At 52.4% G+C, this 24582-nt stretch overlaps 1 protein-coding gene across 4 annotated transcripts in view; it reads right to left on the reverse strand.

Annotated features, from left to right (window-relative positions):
• The window catches only part of TRRAP (transformation/transcription domain associated protein), a 124439-nt gene that overhangs the window by 17450 nt on the left and 82407 nt on the right, over window positions 1–24582 (reverse strand). For all 4 annotated transcript variants that reach the window (XM_037164016.2, XM_037164013.2, XM_037164015.2 and 1 more), the window contains exons 50-61: window positions 22413–22592; window positions 20560–20706; window positions 19301–19420; window positions 18580–18867; window positions 18313–18450; window positions 17565–17677; window positions 17006–17141; window positions 13738–13929; window positions 8316–8511; window positions 7458–7723; window positions 6786–6886; window positions 461–662 (exon numbers count right to left, since the gene is read on the reverse strand). In XM_037164016.2, coding sequence (XP_037019911.1) covers window positions 461–662; window positions 6786–6886; window positions 7458–7723; window positions 8316–8511; window positions 13738–13929; window positions 17006–17141; window positions 17565–17677; window positions 18313–18450; window positions 18580–18867; window positions 19301–19420; window positions 20560–20706; window positions 22413–22592 — 2079 coding nt within the window. The remainder of the gene's footprint in view (window positions 1–460; window positions 663–6785; window positions 6887–7457; window positions 7724–8315; window positions 8512–13737; window positions 13930–17005; window positions 17142–17564; window positions 17678–18312; window positions 18451–18579; window positions 18868–19300; window positions 19421–20559; window positions 20707–22412; window positions 22593–24582) is intronic.

Below are 24582 nucleotides of genomic sequence, written 5' to 3' on the forward strand. Positions count from 1 at the left end.
GAGAACGCCAGCAGCCACGACCCCACCCCATAGTGTGCACACAGACCACAGGATGCAACGTGACCTGCAACTGGAGCCAACGGGCTCTAGGACCATGCACACTGGCCCTGCAGAAAGAGATCAGAAGCTCTCAGGTGTCTGGCTGGCACAACCTCCTTGCAGACCCTCGCCACTTCGCAGGAACTTCTGCCCAGGCTGCCATCCCACTGAGAACGCTGGACTTGCGTCCTAAGACCCAGACTCAGGCTCAGTTTTGCTGCTTAAATGTCTGGGGACCCCAAGTATGTCCACACCTCAGTTTCCTCAGCGTTACCACTGAACTTCGAAGAGCAATGAGAGCGGAGACTGAAGGCACGAAACCCAGCCTCTCGCCCAGCACGGGTGTAGGACAGCTGACCTGTCCTCCACACCCGAAGGCCACCAGGCCATCTGTGGTCAGAGCTGACTCTCTCGGCCTCACCTTGGCTAAGTACTTCCTCGATTTGCTCTCATTCTGATGCCGGCACGCGTGCAGGTAGCAGGTGATGGCGGACACCCCAAGATGCAGCTGCCGCTCCTTGACGAAGATGTTCTCCAGGTAGTCGCCCCACATGGCCCACGCTTTCACCAGCACGTCGTGCATCTGCACGGCTGCGGAGAAGGCCTTGTTCGCTTCCTCAGACCTGGGGACACAAACCGAGGCCTGAACTGGATTCCCCTCTCGGGCGAACTTTGCATACACAGAACCAAGCATTTCAAAGCGAGCAACAATTCAGTGGCCTTTGGTACATTCATGTAAGTTGTACAGCTACTTACCATCCCCATGTAATGGGGTGTCCAGAAGTCCACTCAGTCTTTTCCGTAAAATAAAAGACATTTTCATGTTCACCAATAACTATCGATTCGGATATTTTGAGTATGTTGGCTACCTTCCCCTTGGTTTAACTTTGATTGATCTCAGTTAATGTCTCAAATTGATCGCTATCGACTGGTCCACCCGACTATGGAACACCGTCCAGCAAGAAATCTCCAGCACGAAACTTCTCAAACCACTCTGACATGTTCCATCAGTCATAGCACCTCCTCCACACACTGCACAAATCTCTTTTTTGCCTTTCTTGAAATAATAAAGCACAACAGGCCAAAAATGTGGCATATTTTCTTCCATCTTCAATATTAAAATGGCCACCCAAAAATTCACCAGTTTTGATAAGCTTTTTAAAATGTACGCTGATATGACAGCGGTCACAATAGAATCTAACAAAATTGTTTCAAATGAAGTTAAAGACAACTAAGCACTACTAGAGCCACAGTATGGAAAAAAGCAAACTTTCTGGCCACCCCAATAGTTCAAAGCCCCTGGCCACTAAGCAGTCATTCTCCACCACCCGGGACCCCCGGCAGCCACCAACCCGCCTGCTTCCCATTAAGGGAATCACACGTTACACGAGTGTGCGTGTCTGGCTTTTCACTTGGCACAGCGCCAGCTTCCTCCGCGTGCGGCGTGTAAGATGCCTTCACCCTCTGGTGACTGAAGACCATTCCACTACCTGCATCTGCCACATCTCGTTCACCCGTTCGTCCCAGCTGTCTTGACACTCTGGCTACTGTCAGCGAGCGCCTGAGTGAGCACCCGGTTCAATTCCGGGCGCACGCTGCACAGTGGAGCTGCTGGGGCATCTGATCCTACGTTCGGCTCTCTGAGGAGCCACCAGACTGCTTCCCACAGCGGTCGCACCATGTCAGTCACACACTGAGAACGTGCGAGACGTCAGAACAGCGCACCCACATCCCCTATGGATACAGACACGAGCCTCCTCAACAGTCTTAGCAAACCAAAGCCAGTGGCGTATGCGAAGGGCTGCACACAGGGACTCAGGGACCCACCCCAGCAGTGCGGGGAGAGGCTCGACCCAGGAGCAGGAATCCGCACACTGCACCGCATCAGCAGAGCGAAAGAGAAACACATCTCGGCTGATGGAGGAAAAACGTCTGACAAAATGTGACACCTTTTCATGGTAAAAACACGCAGCAAACCAGGAACAACGGAGGAAACTACCTCCACACAACAAAGGTCACATGAGGACCCACAGCTACCACCACACGCAGTGACCGGCGCCTGAGGCCTTCCTCTCAGATCCGGGACGAGACAAGAACACCCGTGTCACCACTGCTATTTCAACTTCGTGCTCAAATCCTTACCCACAGAATCTTAGCCGCAGCGATCAGGCATGCAGATTGGAAGGAAAATGCAAACTCTCTCTACCTGCAGATTCCACAATCTAATACACAGAAAACCCTGAAGAATTCACAAAGGAACTACTGTAGCAAACCAATACAGCAAAGTTGAAAAATCAATATTAAAACCCAGCTGTATTTCCATACCTTAGCAATAAACAATACAAAAATAAAATTTATCAAAAAGAATAAAATACTTAAGAACAGAACTAATGAAAGAAGTGCAAAACCTGTACAATAAAAACCATAAAGCACTGAGAAGACTTCCTGCCAAGATGGAGGCGTAGGTGGAAACACTTCCTACTCGTACAACCAAGATTCAAGACAACAAAGTTTTAGTAACAAAAACGCAGCTAAAACACAGAAAACTGAACCGTACGGAAGTCCGACAACAACGAACCATTCAGCCAGACCAGTAAGAGAGCGGAGTCAGCGGCGGAGCGGGGTCACACAAGAAAAAGCAGTTGGACCGACCCAGGAGCACAGGCAGCGACTGGCAAATCCCAGGCGTGGGGTGGCAACAGGCGGACCCAGTGAGGGCACAAGGCAGCTGGCTGACTGCGGTCACACATTCCCGTGCATGTAAACAAGCGAAGGAGTGAGCAGTGAGACTGCTCAGACTAGGGCCCTAGTGATGGGAATTAGAGCCTGAAAGCACCAATTGGAAAGACTTTCGGGGTCAAGGTGCCAGGAGAAGCTCCCAGGCTCACAGAGAGTTTGTTGGAGAGACCCACAGGGTCCTGAAGGGTGCACAGGCCCACACACCCAAGAGCCAGCACCAGGGGGGCCCAGCTTGCTTGCGGAAAGCAGAAGAGGGGACTGAAATCCAAGAGAGGACAGAACAAACGCCATTGCCTCTCTCTGACCCCAACCCCACATACAGCATCACAACCCAGCCACCTGGGTTGCCCTGTCCTGGTGAACACCTAAGGCTCCGCCCCTCATACAGAACAGGTGTGAACAGACCAAAACATTATGGCTCAAGAACAGCTCAAAGCCCCAGAGCCAATAATTCTAAGCAACCAAGAGATAGACAACCTAACAGATGCACAGTTTAAAACACTGGTGATCAGGATGCTCACAGAACTGGTTGATTTTAGTCACAAATTAGAGGAACAAATGAAGGCTAAACTAATTGAAATGAAGGGAAATGCACAGGAAACCAATAGTGATGGAAAGGAAACTGGGACTCAGATCAAGGGAGTGGACCAGAAGGAAGAAAAGAATGACCAATCAGAAAATAATGAAGAAACAAGAATTCAAAAAAATGAGGAGAGGCTTAGGAACCTCCAGGACATCTTTAAACATTCCAACATCCGAATTATAGGGGTACCAGAAGGGGAAGAGAACAGCCACGAGTAGAACACTTATTGGAACAAATAATAAAGGAGAATTTCCCCAATCTGGCAAAAGCAATAGACTTCCAGGAAATCCAGGAAGCTCAGAGAGTCCCAAAGAAGTTGGACCCAAGAAGAAACACACCAAGGCACATCATCATTACATTAGCCAAGATGAAAATGAAGGAGAGAATCCTAGAAGCAGCAAGAGATAAGGGGACAGTCACCTACAAAGGAGTCCACATCAGACTGTCAGCAGATTTCTCAAAAGACACCTTACAGGTAAGAAGGGGCTGAAAAGAAGTATTCCGAGTCATGAAATCCAAAGACCTACATCCAAGATTGCTCTATCCAGCAAAGCTTTCATTTAGAATGGAAGGGCAGATAAAGTGCTTCTCAGATAAGATCAAATTCAAGGAGTTCATCATCACCAAGCCCTTATTATATGAAACATTAAAGAGAGTTATCTAAGAAAAAGATGAAAAACATGTACAGTAAAATGACAGAAAACTCAAAATTATTAACCACCACACTTAAAACAAAAACAAAAACAAACTAAGCAAACAACTAGAACAGGAAAAGAACCACAGAAACAGAGATCACATGGAGGGTTAGCAACAGGGGAGTGGGAGGAGGAGAAGGGAGAAGGTACAGAGAATAAGTAGCATAGACAGTAGGTAGAAAATAGACAGTGGGGAAGGCAAGAATAGTAGGGGAAATATAGAATCTAAAGAACTTGTGATACATGGACATAAACAAAAGGGGAGGATTGGGGGAGGGGGTGTGCAGAGTGGAGGGAAATGAAGGGGGTGAAATAGGACAACTGTAATGACATAATCAATAAAATATATATTTTAAAAAACCATAAAGCAGCCCTGGCTGGTGTGGCTCAGTGGATTGAGCTCGGCCTGCAAACCAGAGGATCGCGGTTTGATTCCCAGTCAGGGCACATGCCTGGGTTGCAGGCCAGTTCCCTGCAGGCTATTTCCAAGCAGGGGAAGCACTAGAGGCAACCATACATTGATGTTTCTCTCCCTCTCTCCTTCCCCTCTAAAGATAAATAAATAAAATCTTAAAAAAAAAAAAACATAAACCATTGTTACACAAAATTGGAGATGACCTAAACACATGAATCCTGCAGATTAAAGGCACGATGCTATTACCTTTACCGTGGCAACACATCCCCAATCAATCAACAGATTCAGTGTCACAATTCCAACTGCCTTTTTCTGCAGAAATAAGTAAGCTAATATCCACGTGGAAATGTAAAGGACCCCCAAAAGCCAAAACAGTCATGAGGAAGGACAAACTCGGCGCATTTCCCCACTCCCCGTCAGGGCGGAATGACAGCAGCGTGAGGACCATGACACACGGGTGCACAGAGCTGAGCACCCAGAGACGCAGCCGCGTCCCGACTCAGAGTGGAGGCTGTTCAGTGGGGAATGAACAGTCTCTCCAACAAGTGGTGCTGGGACAGCACGATGCTCGGCTGCCACGGGAAGGAACGGTGGAGAAAGGACAGGAGTAAATGCACATGACCTTGGGTGAGGCAGTAGGGCCTTAGACATGAAGCACAAGCAATGAAAGGAAAATAAACAAATGGAACTCATCAAAGTGATAAACTCTGTGCACTAAGGACTCTAACGGAAAAGCAGAAAGATCGCCTGCAGAGTGTGAGAAAATATTTTCAAGTGATGTAGCTGAAAGAAACACACCCAGACATTTGAGAATTGGAACTCAGTGGTAACAAGTCAAATAACCCACTTTAAAAATGGGCTAAGTAACAGAATAGGTGTTTCCTTAGAAAAGAAAAGTGGCACAGAAGCACCTGAAAGATGCTAAACTTCCTCAGCCACTGGAAAGAGGCGAAGCAAACCCACAGTGTGACACCACCTCACTCACTGGGACGTGGGGAACAGCAAGTGCCAGCAAGGATGTGGGGAGACTGGGACCCGCCAGCACCGCGCAGGGGACGAGGGTGAGCACCTCCTGCAGGAAACTGGCCATCTCTCAACATGACAAAGGAAGGACTGACTGCCCGGGGACCCAGCGATGCTGCTTCCACACACTGATGCGGGGCCAGGAACACTGAGGCCACGCCCCCACACGGCCTCATGTGCAGCTGAGAGCCCGCAGCAGTGTCGCTCATCGCAGCTGAGAGTGGAAGCCACCTGGTGGCCACCACCTGCTGGGAGAAAAGACAGACGTGAATGCACCACAGAGCAGCACAGGGCGTGAGAAGGAACGAAGCCCCGACACACGCTACAGCACGGACGACCCTGAAAACATTATGCTGAGAAGCCACACCCAAAGGTCACGTGTCTGATTCTATTTGCAGGAAACATGGAGAACAGGCAAATCAGTGACAGTGAGCAGACCGGCAGCTGCCCCAGGACAAAGGGAGGGGAGAACGGGAAGCGATGCTACCAGCGCGTGGCTGCTTCTGGGGGTGACGGAAATGTTCTAGAACTGCCGAGTGGTGACGGCTGCACACACTGTGAACATATGAAAGCTCACTGAACGGCACATTTTCAGATGGTGTGTTTTGTGTCAATATGAATTCAAAAAATTTTTAAGAGGATAAACCCCTTTTATCTTGACAAAATCGCATCCTTACTTAAAAACAAGCTTGAAGACCACCCCTGTAACCGAAAATGTGAGAAGTGGGCTTCAGAGCCCTGCAGACGGCGGGCAGCGCCATGCATCTCACAGCGTCTCGCCCGCCGGCCCTTTCCCTGTAACGGGCCAGGGAGAAGGCGGCGCAGGCTTCACAGGGCACACGATTCCTGCCACAACTCCACTCTGGCTGAGCTGCGGAGAGTCGCGGACGCGCGGCAGTGGGGGAGTGCTCTGATGCGCCCTCTACGGAACCCAGACCCCGGTGGCGTCTGGCCTGCAGGCCATATGACCAACCCCTGCCCCAAAGTGCATCTCTGCTCCATGAAAGGGACCCACTCTGCTCCCACAAAGCACTCTGAGAGAACGGGCAATGAACCCATGTCACCAGCTGTTCTGTGTTCAAGCCACTCCTTTTTAAAAGCTTTTCAAGCACCACCCGACCAACAGGATTATCCACCGGCTATATGTTCCCCTCCCTGCGGAGGTGCAACGCCCGACATACCACACTGACGACGCCCACTGAACCACACCGGCTCCAGCTGACCTTCACACTGGCTTCCACAGTGAGCCTGCAGGGGCTGCTCCCTCCCCCGCCCCCCACAACACACGTACTTGTTGATCTGAGCCAAGAACATTCCCTTCAGCGCGTAGAACTCCGCTGTCATCTCTTTTGTGAAGTACTTCAAGTTCGTAGATTCTATAACTTCAAGGCCCTGATTAAAAAATGTGCAGAAAAAAGTTCTTGAAATTTCTAGACAATATTACTATACCAACTTCATTAAAATATTTATCAAGGCAATTAAGTCCTAAAGGTCGTGGACAAATGTACTTTAAGTTGACAACAGATTTGCCAACCGTATTTGCCGACTAAAAGTACTTGGCTGAATCACTAAATGCCAAATTCAGTCCTAGACGCCTTAAGGGTGTGATTTTCTCCAATCTTTATATGTCTAATCATTTCCTCATCATTGCTTTTATTAACATTCCTCCCAACACAGCCAAAAATCTACCTTGCAACACCTTCACACTTCTGCAGTTTTTAATCTCTTTCCTTCAACGCACTAACCAAGTATATGGTGGAATAGAGATGATAAAAAGACGTATTTCAAACACTGGGGGGCGCCTTTCCTTTTCTTGTTTAGGAAGGACTGTGCCCCCACCACGGTTGTGCCTGTAGGACTGAGGCTGCGTCTGTAGGAGGTGTCACACCGCCACGCGCCCGTCACCTGAGCCAGCAGCTCCCACAGGGACGCGCGCCCCCTCTCCACAGACCCCAGCACCCACCTGCATGCACTCATTCTTCCCCATGACTCCCGCCAGCTGCAGGTAGCATTTGACCTGCTGCCGGATCTTCTGGAAGCAGTCCACGATGGGGACGGTGGGGATGGTGTGGATGCGGCTCAGGATGTCCAGGGCCACGTTGACCAGCCCCTGCTTCCGGGCGATCTTCCCGTACTGGATGATCGCCGAGGCGGACGCGTGCACCCCGAGCATGGCATTGTTGGAGCTTGGGTCGTGCTGAGAACTGTTTTCATACGCAGTCACGATGGCTAGAAGGCAGAGAGACGGCTTAACAGCACAGGCCAAACGTTTTCAAAGTATTCCACAATAAGGCTTAAATAAAAAGTGAACACACACACACACACACACACACACACACACACGGCTTGTGAAAATGGAAAACTCGGTGATGAACTCTTACCTTTCCTCATACTTTATATCAAAAGGAAGCTATAAAAAGCACGAAGACCGAGTTGAGTGTTAGCATCCTAGCTAACTAAACCATGAAGGGTGTGAGCCGAGGGGGCCAGAAAAACAGAAAAGGCCACACTCCTTGGGGGAGGGGGTGGGGGGTGCGGCTTTGAAACACAGCCAGGACCTGGAGCTCCAGCCACACTGGCCTGAGCCCCTGGGGCACCCAGCAGTGTCTGGCCGCGTTTCTGCTCTAGCTGGGAAAACTTAACAGGCAGGAAGAAACCCTTCCATCTTTCACCACCTTCATCTTCACCACGCCACACCACCACCATCTCCCACACCCACCAGAAAACAGAGCCTAGTAAAAAAAAAAGAAACACAAACAAACAAAAAAGCCAAAACAGAACCAAGACTGAAGCCAGAACAGGGCGTGGGAGGCGTGCATACCCTGGTAGTGGTGCTGCCGCCACATGAAGACGCTGCTCCAGTGGGACAGGTCGTCCGACACGATCGGCAGCCTGTTCCTCCAGGTCTTCACCACTGTCTTCATGTCGTGCAGGCTGTTGCTCCGCCCCAGGTTGGTCGGCTGCAAGCCTGCGTTTATCTGTGCGGCTTCCTGGAGCTCAATGATTTGCTGGGCAGCCTGAGCGGGATGACACAAGAGGGTCCACGGTCAGCCTTCTACCGAGAGCACACGTGTGAGCAGGCCAGACCTGCAGGACCCTGGTGTGCTGCGAGGACCTCACGGTCCGGTCCTGGGAGGAAGGGTCCAACTCACAGGCCACCTGGGCGTCCGCATCTCTCTCACTCTTTACCTCCAGCACCGCCCGCCCAGCCCCCACACGTGCTGGGGTTAAAACCTCAGCTGTGGCCGCTGAGACAGGAGAGGGAGCCAAGAGTGGTGTGGACGCCAGCACTTGCTATCGGGCAGCCCCCGAACAACTCTTTTCCGGCCATGGTCAGCCATCCACCGCCGTCTGAGAAGAGGGCAGCCTAGCCCTGCGCTCAGGCTTTCCTCCGTCGACATTAAAACCCCACAGCCACACCGACAATCTTAAAACGTGGTTCTGATGATCTCTCTGGACTGGCACAGACACTTTCAGTCCCGTCCCCGATGAGTCTGCCTCGTTTACTACCTTGTAGATGGCAGGCGCATTGCTGCTGCAGCCTACTGCAGCCTTCCTCATGGGGAAGGCCCTGGCCACGAGTCCGAGCCCGCCCAAACCCTGCCCAAGAGGTCCCCCTCTCCGTGGGGGCTCCCCTCCCTGCACAGCCCGAGTCCCAGTCTCCCGCTAATCACTGTGCATCGGTCAGCTTCTCAGAAACTGCTGTCTCCCTCCAGCTGAGTGCTCCTCTCAGGCAAACATCTGTGTCTGCAGTTTTTTTTAGTCTCCCAAACACAGCAGCCAGGTCAGTACTCCGTGTCTTGTTGTAGGGTCTTAATTTTCTTAATTACCTACTTGAGTTACCTATATTTCAAGTTTAGTTCATTACATGTAATTTCTAAAACCTTTAATCCTCCCACCCAAAACTTACTGAATATAGAACGGGATATTTCCTTTTTTTCTTTAAAGATTTTATTTCTTTATCTTTAGATGGGAAGGGAAGGAGAGAGGAAGAGAAACATCAATGTATGATTGCTTCTTGTGCATCCCCTGCTGGGAACTGGCCTGCAACCCAGGCATGTGCCCTGACTGGGAATTGAACCGCAGTTGTTTGGTTCACAGGCCCGTGCTCAATCCACTGAGCTACAACAGCCTGGGCAGGTATTTCCTTTTTAACAGCTTTACTGAGATATAATTAAAACATCAAACCTCCTGAAGTACACAGTTCAACAGTTTTTACGATATTCTCCAAGTCACATCAACCACTACATGAATCACCACCACCTAATCATAGAACCTTTACATTACTTCCAAAAGAAGTCTTGTGCTCACTGGGGGCCACCCCCACCCTTCCTCCTGCAGAGGGTGACAACCACTCCTCCGCTTCCCGTCTCCCTGGATGGGCCTAGTCCGTGCACTTCACACACACGGAATCAACACTGCGCCCTTCTGTGCCTGGCGTCCTCACCCGGCCTATCCTCGAGGTTCGCTCCAGACGCGACGTGTTATTGGTATTTAATTCCTTTGTATTGTTGAGTGGCGCCCCGTTTCACGGGTGCACATTTTATCTCTTCATTTATCAGCTGATGGTCATTTGGGCTATTATGAATATTACTGCTATGAACATCAATGTGTAAGTTTTTGTGGCCACGTTTCAATTTCTCTTAGACTTATTCCAAGGGGTAAAACCGCAAGATCACAGAGTAATTCCATGTTTAATACCCCGAGGAGCCACCAGACCATTTCCAAAGGGGCAGAACTCCTTCCATTCCCACCAGCAACAGGTGAGGGCCAGTGGGTGTGAAGTGGCATCTCCATGTGGTTCCGACTCTCATTCCCCTGGTGACTAGAGATGTTGGCACCTGTGCATGTGCTTACAGGTCATTCACACGTATTCCTTAGAGAAGCGTTGATTCAAATCTTTCGCCCACTTTAAGACTGAGTTGTCTTTCCTCGTTTACCCGTCTGGATGGGAGTCCTTTCCTAGATTTGCAAACACACCCTCTCGTTCTGTAGGCTGCCCTTCTCCTTTCTCGATGGTGTTCTTTGAAATACAAAGTTAAATTTATTCTTATGTATTTTATTCCTTTTGCTCCTACTGTAAATGAATTGGTTTCTTAATTTTACCAAATCTGGGCCGCTTTCAGCCGTTATTTCTACAAGGATCCCTTCTCGCCCCCTTCCCCACCCCCTCTGGGACCCCGCTGTGAGCGTGCTGGTGTGAATGTGGGCGTCCTGCGTAGGCCCGCCCAAGTTTCTTCAGTAGCTCTTCTCCCTGTTCGTCAGACGGGAATCGTCTGCCTGACTTTTTCTCGGGCCTGCTGGGTCCGCTGGGGGGCATCTCCAGTGAGCTTCCACCTTCAGTTACACTCACAAACTGCTGCTTAAAACCATCTTTTCAGTGACACCATCAAGCCAGTGAGGGTGTCACCCCCACCCTCCCCTATGATCCTTTACAGACGTTCCCTTTCGCTCCTCGAACGCCTCACTCACCCACGCTGATCCAAGTTTCCGGACACTGAGCCCGATGACGGGCCTCCCCTGGGGGCAGACTCTGCTGATGGCTTCCCCTCCATGGGAGCCCCTTTTGCCTCTTCCTTTTCACACCTGGCCTTGTTGAAAACTAAACATTTTAGATGTTACACTGTGGCGACTCTCCAAGTCAAATTCCTCCAGGCTAGGCATTGATAAAGGTGTTTTCCTTTTTTTCGGTTGTTGCTATTTGTTTAGTGACTTTCTGGGACTAATTCTATGATGCAAGTGTTATTTGTAGAATGTAACCACTAAAGCTGCTGCTCAGTTAGCCTGGTGGCCAGCTAATAATCAGCCGGCGGTCTCCTTAAAGACCTGAAACAGCGAGACCCCCATGGGCTGCGGAGGGGCCGTGGGTGCCTGCTGTGCACCGCACGCCTTCTGCACTCGGCCAGGCGGCCTTTCGACCTGGCCTGTGCCTTCACTTCCTGCTGCTCCAGGGCCTCGAAGTCAGCCAGTGGCGAAAGCTCAGGGTCTTCTCAAATCTCCTGAGCGTGTGCATGGGTCCATGACCCTTCCGTTTTCTAGGATACAGTTTTCCAACATCTCTGGGACATCTATTCCCCAACCTTCCCTCCACCCGACCAGTCTCTTCCGTGCCCCAGTGGGGACTGCCTCGCCAGGCAGCTGTGATGTTAAAGGACTGCCGCCGGCTGTTCTTGACAACCGCCCCCAGGCACGGCTTTCCTCACTGAGTGCACTCTCAGTCAGGTCGGACAGAAAGCAACCTGTGAACAGGGCTTTTCTGGGGAGCTGGGATGCTAGTGAAATGGTACCAGTTCTCTGGGGCTGGGTTTTCTGTTTTTGTTTGAGTCTCTAAATCTGTTCTACCCCCCACTGGGGGAAGACAGGCCAGAGCTCCTGCGGTTGGAGGTTGCGGGGGTTGGAGGTTGCGGGGTTCACCGCCGCTGCAGAGACGGGGAGAGGAAGAGTGGGGGCAGGACAACTGAACAGTACGAAGCTCTCGCTGTTCTTACTAAAACATATCTTTTGTTTTTCTTCAATGCTCCTTCAATTGTTGCAAGTCTGTATTCAATTTCCAGAATCCTGAAAGCTGCTTTTGACAATTTTCCCCAGTGTAGTCACTGCTTTTATGAAGAACTTTAGAGGCAGACATGTCAGCTGCTATGGCAGACAGCCTGCCCGAACCACGGTGTTCAACTCGCTCTCTCCAAAACAGCCCTGTGCTGCTTCTGCCTCAGCAGCTGACCCGGGGATCAGCACCAGTGTTTCCGGGATGTCAGAGCGACAGGCTGGCCACCCAACATCCCTGTCAGAGCCTAAGGTCAAAAACCAGCCAGATGGGGACGCCCTTGTCCAAAGCACCGAGACCCTCCCCTTCGCTGACTTTTTTTGGTGGCAGTGGAGGGGGAAGGGGAGTGTCACGAGCTACAGTTCGAAATGCGTGTTTTAAAACATGATAGTATGAAACTTTTTTAAATTAGGCATTAACATTTACTAAGCTTGGGCAAAAGGTACTTACTTGGTTTGATTTTTTTTTTTAATAAGCACTTCTCTAACTCATTCTCCTCACCCTCCTTTGTCTCAAATTATATATGAATGGGACCCTCTACGTAAGAATACTTATCAAAATGATCAAACTGAAATGTTAAATGGCTCCCTAAAATCATTTGCGTGGACAGTTTTGTTTTCTCTAAGATGTCTCAGCTGGAGTAGCTGACAGTGCTACTGGTGGTACAAATCATCTTTTGTAGCCAGACTTGTAACTAAGCTAATCAGCAAATACTTACCAAGCATCAACCCCAAGTGAAGCAGTGGGTGAGAAACAAAACTACCCCTAATTTCACCTCCAGAGTACTTGAATCCGGACTACCTGAAATACTGCATTTTAAACTCTGCTTTAAATACATAACTCACAATAATTTCTACTTACTCACAACTGTGTTCTTCGTAACACATAATTGTTCATAATTAACATACCTTGAGAAAGAGCAAAAAATAACAGATATGAAAAATATCAAAACAAGGCCTTGTTTGAAAACAACAATGAACTATTTCATTTTGCAAAAGACAGAAAATTCTAAGTACATTAATAAGCAACTACACTATGATAAAAATCAACACACCAATTTAGTCTCAAAAATTCTCTTTCCAAAGAAAAAGTGTGACCATTCTGCGCTACGGCTGCACTGTCAGCCCACGGCCTGACTCCGGAACGCGGGAGCCGCACAGCTGCAGTGCGTGTGCACTTGCACACCAGAGCGGGAAGTGTGCTCTGTGGAGAGGAGCAGCACGTGTGGTGTGCGTGTGCGCGCACGTGCAGGGGTGGGGAGGCGAGGGGAGAGTCGAGCCCTTTCAGGGCAGCTCGTGTGGCTGGAACAAAAGGCCAGAAACAGTGAAGACGACAGGCAGAGAAGGGGCCGAGGCACCGCCCGTTCAACCCGGGACTTTCGGGGGATGAGAGACCTTCCTGAACTGAACAACAGTGTCCCACTCGTGGTGGCAGGGTATCACTAGAGAAAATCCCTAGAGCAAAACGCACACCATCAGAACCACTGCTAAGGACGCCTTCCGTCACCAGAATCCCTGAAAGCTCCAACTACGAGAAGCAGCGTTGGGCCCTCTGCGAGTTCACTCGGGCCCCCTTCCCCGGAGGACAGGCTGTGCCGGGAAAGGATGAGACCTGTGGGAGGAGCTTCCTCCCTGCTGCGCTGCTCGGCTGCAGACCAGCAACGGCCCGAGGCCGCCGAGCGCACGTGCGCCGCACCCACCTGGAGAAGTGGAGTGTGCACGTGGGACACCACGTGGGGCAGCCGCCGCCATTCGCGGATGGCCAGGCCACTGGCCATCTCCACCAGGCGCTCGATGAAGCTGAGCTGCTGCTCCTCGGGGTGGCAGATGGCCAGGTACCCCCGGTACATGTTGACCTTCCAGGCCATCTCCTTAGGACAGCTGACTTCCACCTGGAAGGAAAAGACGGTTACACGGGAAGTGGCGGGTCCTCCTCTCTGCACAGAGAGTCAGAAAGTCAGGTCAATCTTTTTGCAGTCAATTGTGCAAAGCAATAAGCAGAAATTAAGCATCCACAGACATTTATTTCCTTCAGAGAAGCCACACGTTTAGAGTGCTTTTTCTGGACACCCTCCTTTGCTGAGCGCTGGCCAGTGGCTGATGTGTCCAGCCACGGAGCCAGCCATGCCACAGGCTCCTTGCTCCAAGGTATCGGCAGTTCCAAAAATGGGCAGACTGCCGTGACAGGCCAGTTAACAACCATCACTTCCTCGGCTACAAATCCAGCCAGCAAAGCTTGGTTGTTTTTTGGGGGTTTTTTTAGATATTTATTTGCCCTGGCTGGTGTAGCTCAATAGCCTGAGAACCAGAGGATCGCGGTTTGATTTCTAGTCAAGGCACATGCCTGGTTGCAGGCCAGTTCCCAGCAGGGGACACATGAGAGGCAACCACACACACTGATGTTTCATCGACTGGCTGCCTCTCACACGCCCCCAACTGGGGACCTGCCCGAAGCCCAGGATGTATCCTGACTGGGAACTGACTCAGCAACTTTTGGGATTATGCCCAAGCAAACGAGACACACGGGTCAGAGCCAGCAAGCCAAGTTTTAAAGTATTCAGTATGTGTTCGTCTTGACTCTGAAAAATATCAATAAAATTATGGATTGTTTTCAATTCAATTATTATTCTGGGAAATCAATCTAACTTGTTCCACATTGTACAAGGAAGCAGAGGGCAGCGATTCAGACTCACAAAAATGCGAGTGAACATTAATAAATTGTACTGTCACATTTAAAAGCCACAATTACCTGTCATGCAATTTCCCCTATACTCCTTGCATCCTGGTCACCAGTTCCATCATGGAGCCCCCCCCCCCCCCCCGGAACCCTAACCCCTGCCCCCGCACACACAGGTGCAGCCGGGGAAAGGCCCCCTCGCGTCCCTGCCAGCCGCGTGCCTGCTCACCGCCTGCCAGAGAAAGCATCGCAGGTCAGTGTGCTCTCACAGAGCACTGAAGTGATTAAAAATGTCAGTATTTTAAAAAATAATCTTGCTGTGTATATGGAGATGAAAGGATCTCTCTGTTGAAGAAACTGCACAGGACTTGCTACAACAAGATCAACACTCACTCCAAAGCACCTTTGGGAAGTAACAATAAAAATCATACACATTCCACTGCCTTGGTGCCAGCTGCCCACACGTGGAAGTAGTGACGGTAATGACAACGCCGTGGGGCACCTGATGCCTGGCTTGTTTGCACCTCTGCTCTCGAAGAACACGCACGTTCTCGGCCCTGCGTAGATTCAACAGCCCAGTGATGACGACATTCGGGAGGGCAAACTTGCAAGTGCACCTGCTTCCAACGGGACCCTCTAAACCACGCCTGTCTCCCATTTTCTGGACGTAAACCCCATTTAACACAGGTGTTTGTCCATCACAACCCCCACCCGAGAACTCAGAGCAAAGGTGTCTCTTTAATTTCTCCCCCACAAGAAAAGTGTCCCGCCTATTGAATCGCACCAAGAAGTGGACTCCTGTGAGCAGCACAATAATCATGAAGCACAGGAATAAAAAAGTAACTTGAATCTCTTAAGTACTAGCAAATAAGTAAATAATTTACTCCTATAAAGACCATCTGAAGTTAATTTACTAAAGATTACTCAGAATGTTTGTATGTACTGAGCTCTTTTCTAATCAGTAAGTGCCTTACAACTTTTGGAAAATAAGGAAGACTTTGTGAAGAAAGAACTTCATTTGCCAGACCTGCTGACGGTATGGTACTGCACATGCCCAGCTAAGTGAAATCTTGGAGAAGAGATTTAAAAAGGCAGCGTGAACTATAAACATTATTCAGCAGAATTTTTTATCAAAATAAGAGAAAGAAAAACCAACTGTAAATGCACTGTCAGAGAGACACACACACACACATCTTTACAAGTGACTGGTTATTTCTCAGAGCAACTCCAGCTCCTGCACCAGTTCTTCACTCTTCTGCTTTTTGCTAAAAGAGCATCAGTAGCGAACCAGGTGCTGGAACCACAGCAGAGCTTCAAACTCAATTGAGGTTCATCTTTTCAAAGAAAGGGGACTGTGAACTCCATATGCTTTCGCAGCCTCCACACTAAGGGAAGGAGACCACCGGCGGGAAGGTGAGCAAGCAGGCACTGGGGGCAGGGGTGGGAGGACGAATACCCGCATTTCCTTCCTGAGGACCCCGCTCACGTGACCACCACCCGGAGAGGCAGACGGTGGGTGGCAGCACCAGGGCCGAGGGAGCGCAGCACGGACGGGCACAAGGGCAGGAGGACACAAGGCACAACACAGGTGGCTCCCGCCAAAGACGAAACTGGGCGGTGAGAGCCCCGCACTGGGGGTCAGGCGGCAGGTCTGTCTGGCCCTGCCGACGCCCCAACAGGAGCTCCCCCTGGGAGGAAGAGCACTGGACCGGTGCGTGCACTCTCCCACTGCGCACCAAACCCCTCTGGGTGGCGGGGAATTCTTTAAATGGGGAGCTCAGCCAAGCTAGTGACTACTTCCCTTGCACAATGCCACCAGTGCTCCAGTGACACAAACTGTGCTGAGTGCGATACCGGCTGCTGCACCCACCGGGCACTGGCAGCAGCCCCTCCGCCAGCCCCTGGGGGCACACCAGTCACCTCTGCTGCACTCACTCCTGGCTGTGCTTCCACTGGCCAAAGCCACCAGCAAAACTGACTGCTCCTCTGCGTTTCTCCTCTAGGTTCTACGACTCATTTGTTTGCTCAGATCCAAGGTCTCCACACCTGACACTTAGACTGAGTATAAACAAACACTAATTTACAGTTCAATTCAAATTCAGGAAAGGTAATGCAGATAACTCCAAATCATTCTTGCTCCCCAACAGCTACCTTCATCTGCCCACACGCCCAGGCTATTCTCAGTGAAGAGCAATTCCCAGAGACCCATTACTTCGGCGAAAGGCATGCACGCGGCTGCAGGGAACATGCCCCGAGAGTGGACGGGTCAGCGAGGATCGGGGAGGTCTCACCTGCACCAGCGCTTCCTTCATGGCGGTCCAGTTTGACACCCGCCAAGCACACTCCAGCACGAGGTACGGGTTGATGTGCCCTTTGGACTGGCCGTACTCCGTCAGGGCCTCCCACTGGTTCAGCTCCTTGGAGCACCTGGAGGCCAGAGAGCCAGCTGGTCAGTTCCCACGGAGTCAGAAAGCACGGGGGCAGGTGCTCGCTTCCACCCAGCACAGGAAGACTGATGTCCTTCCCCGAGAAGGGCGGGCTTCTGCAGGGTGCCGACCTGCTCCCCTGCAAGTCCCCCTGCCCTCCGGAAGGAGCAGCTCCCCGGGACACCGAGAACGCCCACTGCGCAAGGGGCGCCCCCAGTGCTGGAGCAGGGAGAGGCAGGGACGGTTTCCCCCAGCAGGCGTCTCTGACTCCTCAAGACCTTAAAACCGTGCTCAGGTTTTTGTTTGTTCTTTTCTCTGTGGTGCCGTAAAGGCAGCAGCCGAGTTCCCTTTTGGGGACACTAGCCACAAGCACACCCCAGAGACCGTGGGCTCCCTCAGCTGGCTCCCGCCCCGCCCGGCTCACCGAATCCAGTGGTCCTCCCAAAGCTGGTACTCAGGGAAAATCGCAGGGGAGGCGTTGCTCCTCTCGTGCTCTTTTTTGGCTTTATCCATGGCTTTTTCGTATGACTCTTGTGCCTGAAAGGGTGAATAGCGCTTTCAAACTGCTGTTTAACTAGAAAAATTTCCACAGCCATTCCTCAACAGTCTAGGGCAAGCTGGGTGGCAAACCCAGGAGCGCCTCACACCCTTTTCTGCAGTCACGTGCCCCCTGGGTGCCCCTGTTCCCAGAGCACAAAGGGGGAGAACCGAGGGGCGCCACTCCCCACGCAGAATGCAGGGGTGGGAGGCTGCCTGGCCCCGGGTTCGGTGACCAGAGCAGAGACCACAGCTCGTGCCTGTGCTTCGGGGTCTCTGAGGCTCAGTGTCCTAAACAGGACTGAGAGCAGGACCGCAGAACACTGAAAGGACAAGCACAGAGACTAAGTCTCAACACAAAACGCCATCTGCCTTCCACTTCCGACAGGACCAACGAGCGCAGATGAAAACCACCCACGTTTGCTTCTAGCAGTGAAGGGCTTGGGACTGAGCATTAAAAACGTCCCCGTCGTGTGTTTCTCTGAAATAATCTTCAAAGACTTCACGTGCAGGACAAACCCTTCAAGTGGAACAGGAAACTCACGTAAACGTGAACTCCCTCGGACACGCCAGTACCGTTAGCATGTGACAGTGGCACAGCCGTGCGGCCCGTCCGCCCCGCCGGACAGCGCTACCTGCTCGAAGAACCCGTGCTGCTCGTACGCGATGGCCGTCGCCGTCTCCGAGTACTTGCAACGCTTCTGCCACAAGCCAGCCCACATGTCCTCCTCTTGTAACAGAGAGTACAGCTCTGCGAGCGAGTCCAGTATCTCCTGAAACGCAGGACGCGGTTTCTGAGTGCCCGTGACAGACACTTTCCCCAGCAGAACCACCGGGGGTGTTTGTGGAGACGGGGCGTCACCGGCACGGACGGCACAGTGAACTCACAGCCAGGGGCTCACCTGCTGGGGTGGCGTTATGCTCTCCTGCTCATAAAACTCCGTGGTCTGCTTCGGCTTAATCTGCAGACTCAGACCTTTCTCAAAGGCCTGGTGCTCCAGCATCAACGTGGAACGGAGCCACAGGTTGTGGGTCTTCCCCAGGTACTTGAGAACGCAGGGCCGGATGGGGATGGGCGGCACGCACTGCGACATGGCCTCCACGAAGCAGTTCAGCGCGCTGGGCTGGCAGTCCCGCTGCACCTGGTGGCTGCCGCTGCACAGGAACGGGCTGATCTCCCCGGCGAGAGCCTGCAACCAAACACCGTGTTCACTCAGGTCTTCGCTTCAAACCAGCATGGCTCTTCACTCTCTCATCCCGCATCTGCCAATATACTTTGATATTCCACTCTCAGATAATAGTTTCCTCATCCTTAGAAACTTAATCAAAATTATTTCACCATAAACACTTACCAAAAGCTAAAGCAGTCTTGGCTGGTACGGCTCAGTGGATTCAGCACTGGCCTACGAACCAAAAGGTCACTGGTTCGATCCCCAGCCAGGGCACATGCCTGGGCTGTGGGCCAGGTTTCTGGTTGGTGCGTGTGAGAGGCAGCCGATCAACGTGTCTCTCACACGCAGATGCTTCTCTACCTGTCTTTCTCCGTCCCTTCCCCTCCTTCTAAAAAGTAAATAAAATCTTTAAAACAACGTTTTCCAAAACAGAATTTTAAAATACACTCACGTGCTGCTGCCTGTCAGACAGGATTTTCCAGAGTCTGGGGAAAAGCTGGACCCAGGTCCTCTCGGCCAGGGCGGTGGAGATATGACACAGCTGCACAAAGGCGCTGAGCAGGGCCCCCGTCTGGAGAGAGAGACGGGGTTAGTGTCACCGGGCCTGCGCTGGCGCCAGCCCTGCCCAGAGCTGCCGGACGTGCTCCACCGCCAAACTCCCGAAGAGCCGAGCAAGTGTCACGTCCGAGTGAAACAGACTCCGGGCATCAGAGACCAGCCCGCTCTGGGCTTAGCAGCCAAGCACGGGCGTGGGCGAGGACTCAGCAGTGACACGCCTGTGCTTTTAACTCCAAGGGTATTTCCACACACGCTGACGCTGAATGGACACGTGAGAGGTGAACGGCCCACAGAGCAGCGGTCACTGAGAATAGGAAAGGGGAAAGGCACACGTACAGGAGGTAGGCGACCTGGCAGCAGGCCCAGTTCTGAAGAGTGAACCGAGAGCTGTGCAGACAAGGCGGGAATGCCGGCGGCGCAGACGGGCACGCCCTACGACAGCGGCCACAGTCGGGACCCGAGGGCCCGGGGAACTGCCAGATCCACACGCGCGTCTGGTTTGGTCCTCAGCTTTGTAGATTTGAGAATCGGAATCAGCTGACAGTGTTTCTCATCAGCAGCCAGGCTCCCGGGCTGCTGGAAGCCCACGGGGCCCGCCCAGCTCCTGACAGACAGAATCGCCCCTTTCTCCATGATGCTCCTCAAAAGTAACCTGGTGTGCAGAGCCACGAGCGACTGCGTCGCCCCCTGAACACACACACATGCCTGTCACTGACCCGAGCATGCGTGGAAGCCGGACACCTGCACGCATCCCGGAACAGACACCCTCGTGGGCCCCCACTCCCCAAAGGGAGCCTCATTCACCACATGGCTCCCATTTTCTCCTCCTTTTCTGCACTTGAAAAATAATCCAGAGACGTCTCATCGTATTTACTTAGCAAACAACAGTACCACTCCTGCCAAGGGGCAGTAATGGGGAACCAGCCCTTTTCTCATTTTCTCCCGTGAGACAATGTAACTCCTCTCCTGAGTCTTCACCTTAAACACCCCCTTCAGAGTCTCATGGAACTTACCACGGTTTCCACTGAGAAAGGAAAGAGGGTGTTAACTTGCAAAACAGAAAACCTCCAACTGCAGTGGAGAAAGTCCTAATTTCAGGACTGAAAACATCCGGGGGAAGAAGCCCCCGGGGCCCCGGGGCCGCACACGAACCTTCACCTCCCGGAGGGTGTCCAGGAACTTGTCGTGCCGGTTGGTCAGCATGTGCAGCTGGTTGCCGATGTCCTTCTCGGAGAGCTCCTTGGTCTTGGGCGTGCTGGTCTGGTCGCCAGGGGCCAGTTCAATGTCGATCTCCACGTCCTGACAAACAACACACACACAGATAAGCAAAACCCAGAAGTCAAACACTTAAAACGCAACAAACCTAACTCTTATGAACTTCTTACTACACTCTTGGCAAGTAAAATTTCAGCTGACTTTCAGAAGTTTGTAATTATTAAAATGTTTGTAAATTCTAAAACAACAGAGCCACCTGACCAGCCCCACCTGACGAGCCCTACCTCCTCCCCCTTGTTCTGATGACACTGCACTGCTCTCACACTCGGTTTTTACCGAAAGCAAAACAAAGTACCAACAGTAAAAGTAACGGGGGTTGTCGGGGTCGCACACGGCCCCCCTTCCCTCAGAACACAGTGGCACGGCCTCACCAACTGGCCCCCGGGAAGTGGGGGCGGTGTCAGGGCCGCAGCCTAGGCCCACAGGGCAGGACGGTTCACCCAGCCCATCCCCAAACTGCCTGAGGCTTCTGGGAAGGCACAGTCGAAATTCAATCCCCAAATGAGCCTCTAGAACCTAGAGGGGCCACATCAGCCTCATGGCCGCCTTCGAAGGGCCAAATGTAACATTAGGACTGTACAGAAGTAACTACTCATTCACAAGGGGCCAGGAGCTCAGCGCTGCTGCCGGATAAAACCAGGTGGAGGGCGAGATTTGGCCCGAAGGCCTTGTGTTTGCCACTGGTGCTCTGGGTCCAAGTGCCAGCCACCTGGCACGTGCCCTGAACCACGCAGAGGAACCATTTCAAAGCTGGCGATTTACTTTGCAGACAAGGATTACAGACAGAAAAGGAGGTCCTATCACCAGAATGGCCTACCGTTTATAACACAGCAAAACGAAATTTTAATTCTCACTCATTAATAAAATGAGTCCGTATCTCACACACAGGAGAGGAAATAAACGATCCCTTTACAACAAAAAAGGCGCCTCCTTCTTCAACGCTGGGTGCCTGTCACCTAAAATCCAACACCCGGGGAGGAGGCCCCAGAGGCAACCACCTCAGGGCAACACAGCTGAAAGGTCTGTGCTGGGAGTGAGGTCGGCCGCTGCGTCAAGCAGCGCTGAGAGTCAGCACGACCCAGGCGGCCGCCGTGCTGGCCAGGCCTTGGCTCCGCGGCCGAGCCTGCTTCAGGGACGCCCTCAATGGCGGGTATCCCTCCCCAGAGCAGTGCCTTCAGGTACAACAGGGGCTACTTTTCACTCAGAGAGAATAATCACCAAGTGTGAAATACCCTGTTCTAAGCACCACTTGCTCACAGTAAAGTGCTCTAATTCAAAACTGAATGGCAGGGTGCTGACTGGTGTGGCTCAGTGGGCTGGGTGTCGTCCTGCAAACAGAACACGTCACTGGTTCAATTCCCAGTCAGGGCACATGCCTGGGTTGCAGGCCAGTTCCCAGCAGGGGGCATGTGAGAGGCAACCACACACTGATGTTTCTCTTCCTCTCTCCCTCCCTCCCTTCTCCTCTTAAAATAAATAAATAAAACCTTAATTAAAAAAAAAAAAGAAAGGGAATGTGAACGGCCCATATGGGGTACAATGCTAAGTGGAACAGTCGCTGAGCAGACTGGGGGCCCCCAGAGGGCCGGTATCAGCACGCTGCTCGTGCCCTGAGACACAAGCCTCAGACAGACAGACAAAGGTCTCAGACAGACAGACAGACAGACAGACATGAGGTCGAAGACACAGCCCACTGATGGGAGAGGGGCGCCACGCCGCACAGACACTACCTCCTCTTTGGACTCGCTGTTCTCCCGCTCCCGCGGCTCCTGCTTGACGTGGGTGACCATGGCGAAGGCCGCGCGGTCGTGGCTGTCCGCCAGGTTGATGACGTTGGTGATGGACGGGAGCATGGCTCCGTGGCAGCTGGTGCCAATGGGAGTGCTCTTCTCACACACGGCCAAAAGGAGCTGGAGGGTGGGCACAAGAACACAGGCCTCGCACACACGCCTTGCACGTGGGTGTGTAGAGCCAGTCACCTGGTCGCCTCAACAGGCGAGCCCATCCTGATGGCTACAGAATCCACGACTCCGTCCCTCATGCCACCCGGCCTGGACGGAGGGTCGGACCTCTGCACGCACCCCTCCCCCAGGGGCCTGTCCGGCTGGCTCAGCGTCTCCCTGCCAGCCAGGCCTGTTCTCCTGTGCTCTCGGGTGGGCCAGCTTCCCCTGCCTGGCCTGCCCATCTTCTCCTCTCTCATCACTCACACCGCATCCCCGAATCTCGCCACCTCCACCTCCTGAGCACGTAGGCAGCTGTCCCCTCCTGCCCGGATGCACGGCCCTGACTTTTCCCGACAAACTCCTCCTCCCCACCCCCCACCCAGGCCCCTCCTTCACCCACCAGCAGCTCCTGAGGCCTCAGGGGCAGCGCCAGCTCCCCCCGGAGCAGCTCATGAGACCCGTGAACGGTGACACTCCCCGCTCACACGCCACGCGTCTGAGACTTCTCCTCCCACCCGACCTGCCCCTCACTGAGCCGCCCCCGAGTGTGCTCAGCAAACATCCACTGCCCACCCAGTAGGTGTGAGACCCTGGACACTCACATGTCCACCTCACTGAGGTGGTGTCCCCACCCTCGTGATGCTAGAGTGTCGGAAGGACAGACCAACCTCGACACGTAAAGAGACGCACACTTGTGACAGCAGCCGAGGAACGGCAGACGGACAGAGACAGGCAGCCACTCCAGCCCAGCATCGGGAATGTGGCCTGAGAGCACGCACGTGGCCAGGAGGACTCCTGGCTTGTGCCCTGCTGCCCGTCTCGTCCTCTGTCCCCTGTCAGGTCCCGTGCCCCAGCCACGAGCAGCGTCACCCGTCCCCCCACACCTGCAGTGCCTGACCAGGGCCCAGCACTCAACAGCAACCGGTAGGTCTCTTAGTGAGGGAAGAACACGCTAAGGAACTTGGCCCACTCTACTGCCATTGCAAAATTCCAAACACATGCCATACCCAGCACTAAGAAAACGTACATTCAACACGCAGAAACACGTTAACAAGTTCTCACTGAAACCCAAGGCCAGAGTTCCCTTCTTTTGCCTCAAAGAGAATTTCACAACCTTCCGTCTCATTTAAAAAAGTAATCTGGGCCCTGGCTGGTGTAGCTCAGTGGACCAAGTGCCAGCCTGTGAACCAAAGGGTTGCTGGTTCAATTCCCAGTCAGAGCACATGCCTGGGTTGCGGGCCAGGTTCCCAGTAGGGGCGTGAGAGAGACAACCACACACTGATGTTTCTCTCCCTCTCTTTCTCCCTCCCTTTCCCTCTCTCTAAAAATATATAAATAAAATCCTCCCAAAAAAAGTAATCCGAAAATCTCCTAGTCTTATGCATTCTGGACAAGAGACCGCAATTACTCGCAACAGAGCAGGTGCTACAGGAAACCTAGATTGCCTGGTGCAGTGAACTGATGGACAAAAAATGAAGGGCAGCCAATTAAAATAACGGGGAAATAAGAAAACAAGAAGTCTCACTGCAACCCTACGAGAAACACCCCAAAACATCTAACCCATTCCCCAGGGAACCGGTCTGCTTCACACAGGCCTTCGACCCCGGGGCCCTGGCTTCCCACACCGGGGGTCGGAGCCCGTGGCCGGGCCTGGATGCCCCACCTTCCCCCTCATCTGAGCAGCTCAGATGGTCAGAGCATGGTCCCAACACGCCAAGGTTGCAGGTTCGATCTCCGGTTGAGGCACATATAAAACTAATGTGTCCCTCCCTCCCCGTCCTCCCTCTCTCTCAAGTCAATCAATCAATCAATAAACATCCAAAAAACCAAAAGGTCACAGGTTCACTCCTCAATCAGGGCAACTGACTGATGTAAGAAAGGCAACTGACTGGTGTTTCTCTCCCACAGTCAGTGTTCCTCTCCCTCCCCCCCATCTTTATCAGTAAGCTCATCCTCA

Source organism: Artibeus jamaicensis, unplaced genomic scaffold (genome assembly GCF_021234435.1).
Source record: "Artibeus jamaicensis isolate MK-2021 breed Jamaican fruit bat unplaced genomic scaffold, CSHL_Jam_final contig_1085, whole genome shotgun sequence".
Lineage (NCBI taxonomy): Eukaryota > Metazoa > Chordata > Mammalia > Chiroptera > Phyllostomidae > Artibeus > Artibeus jamaicensis.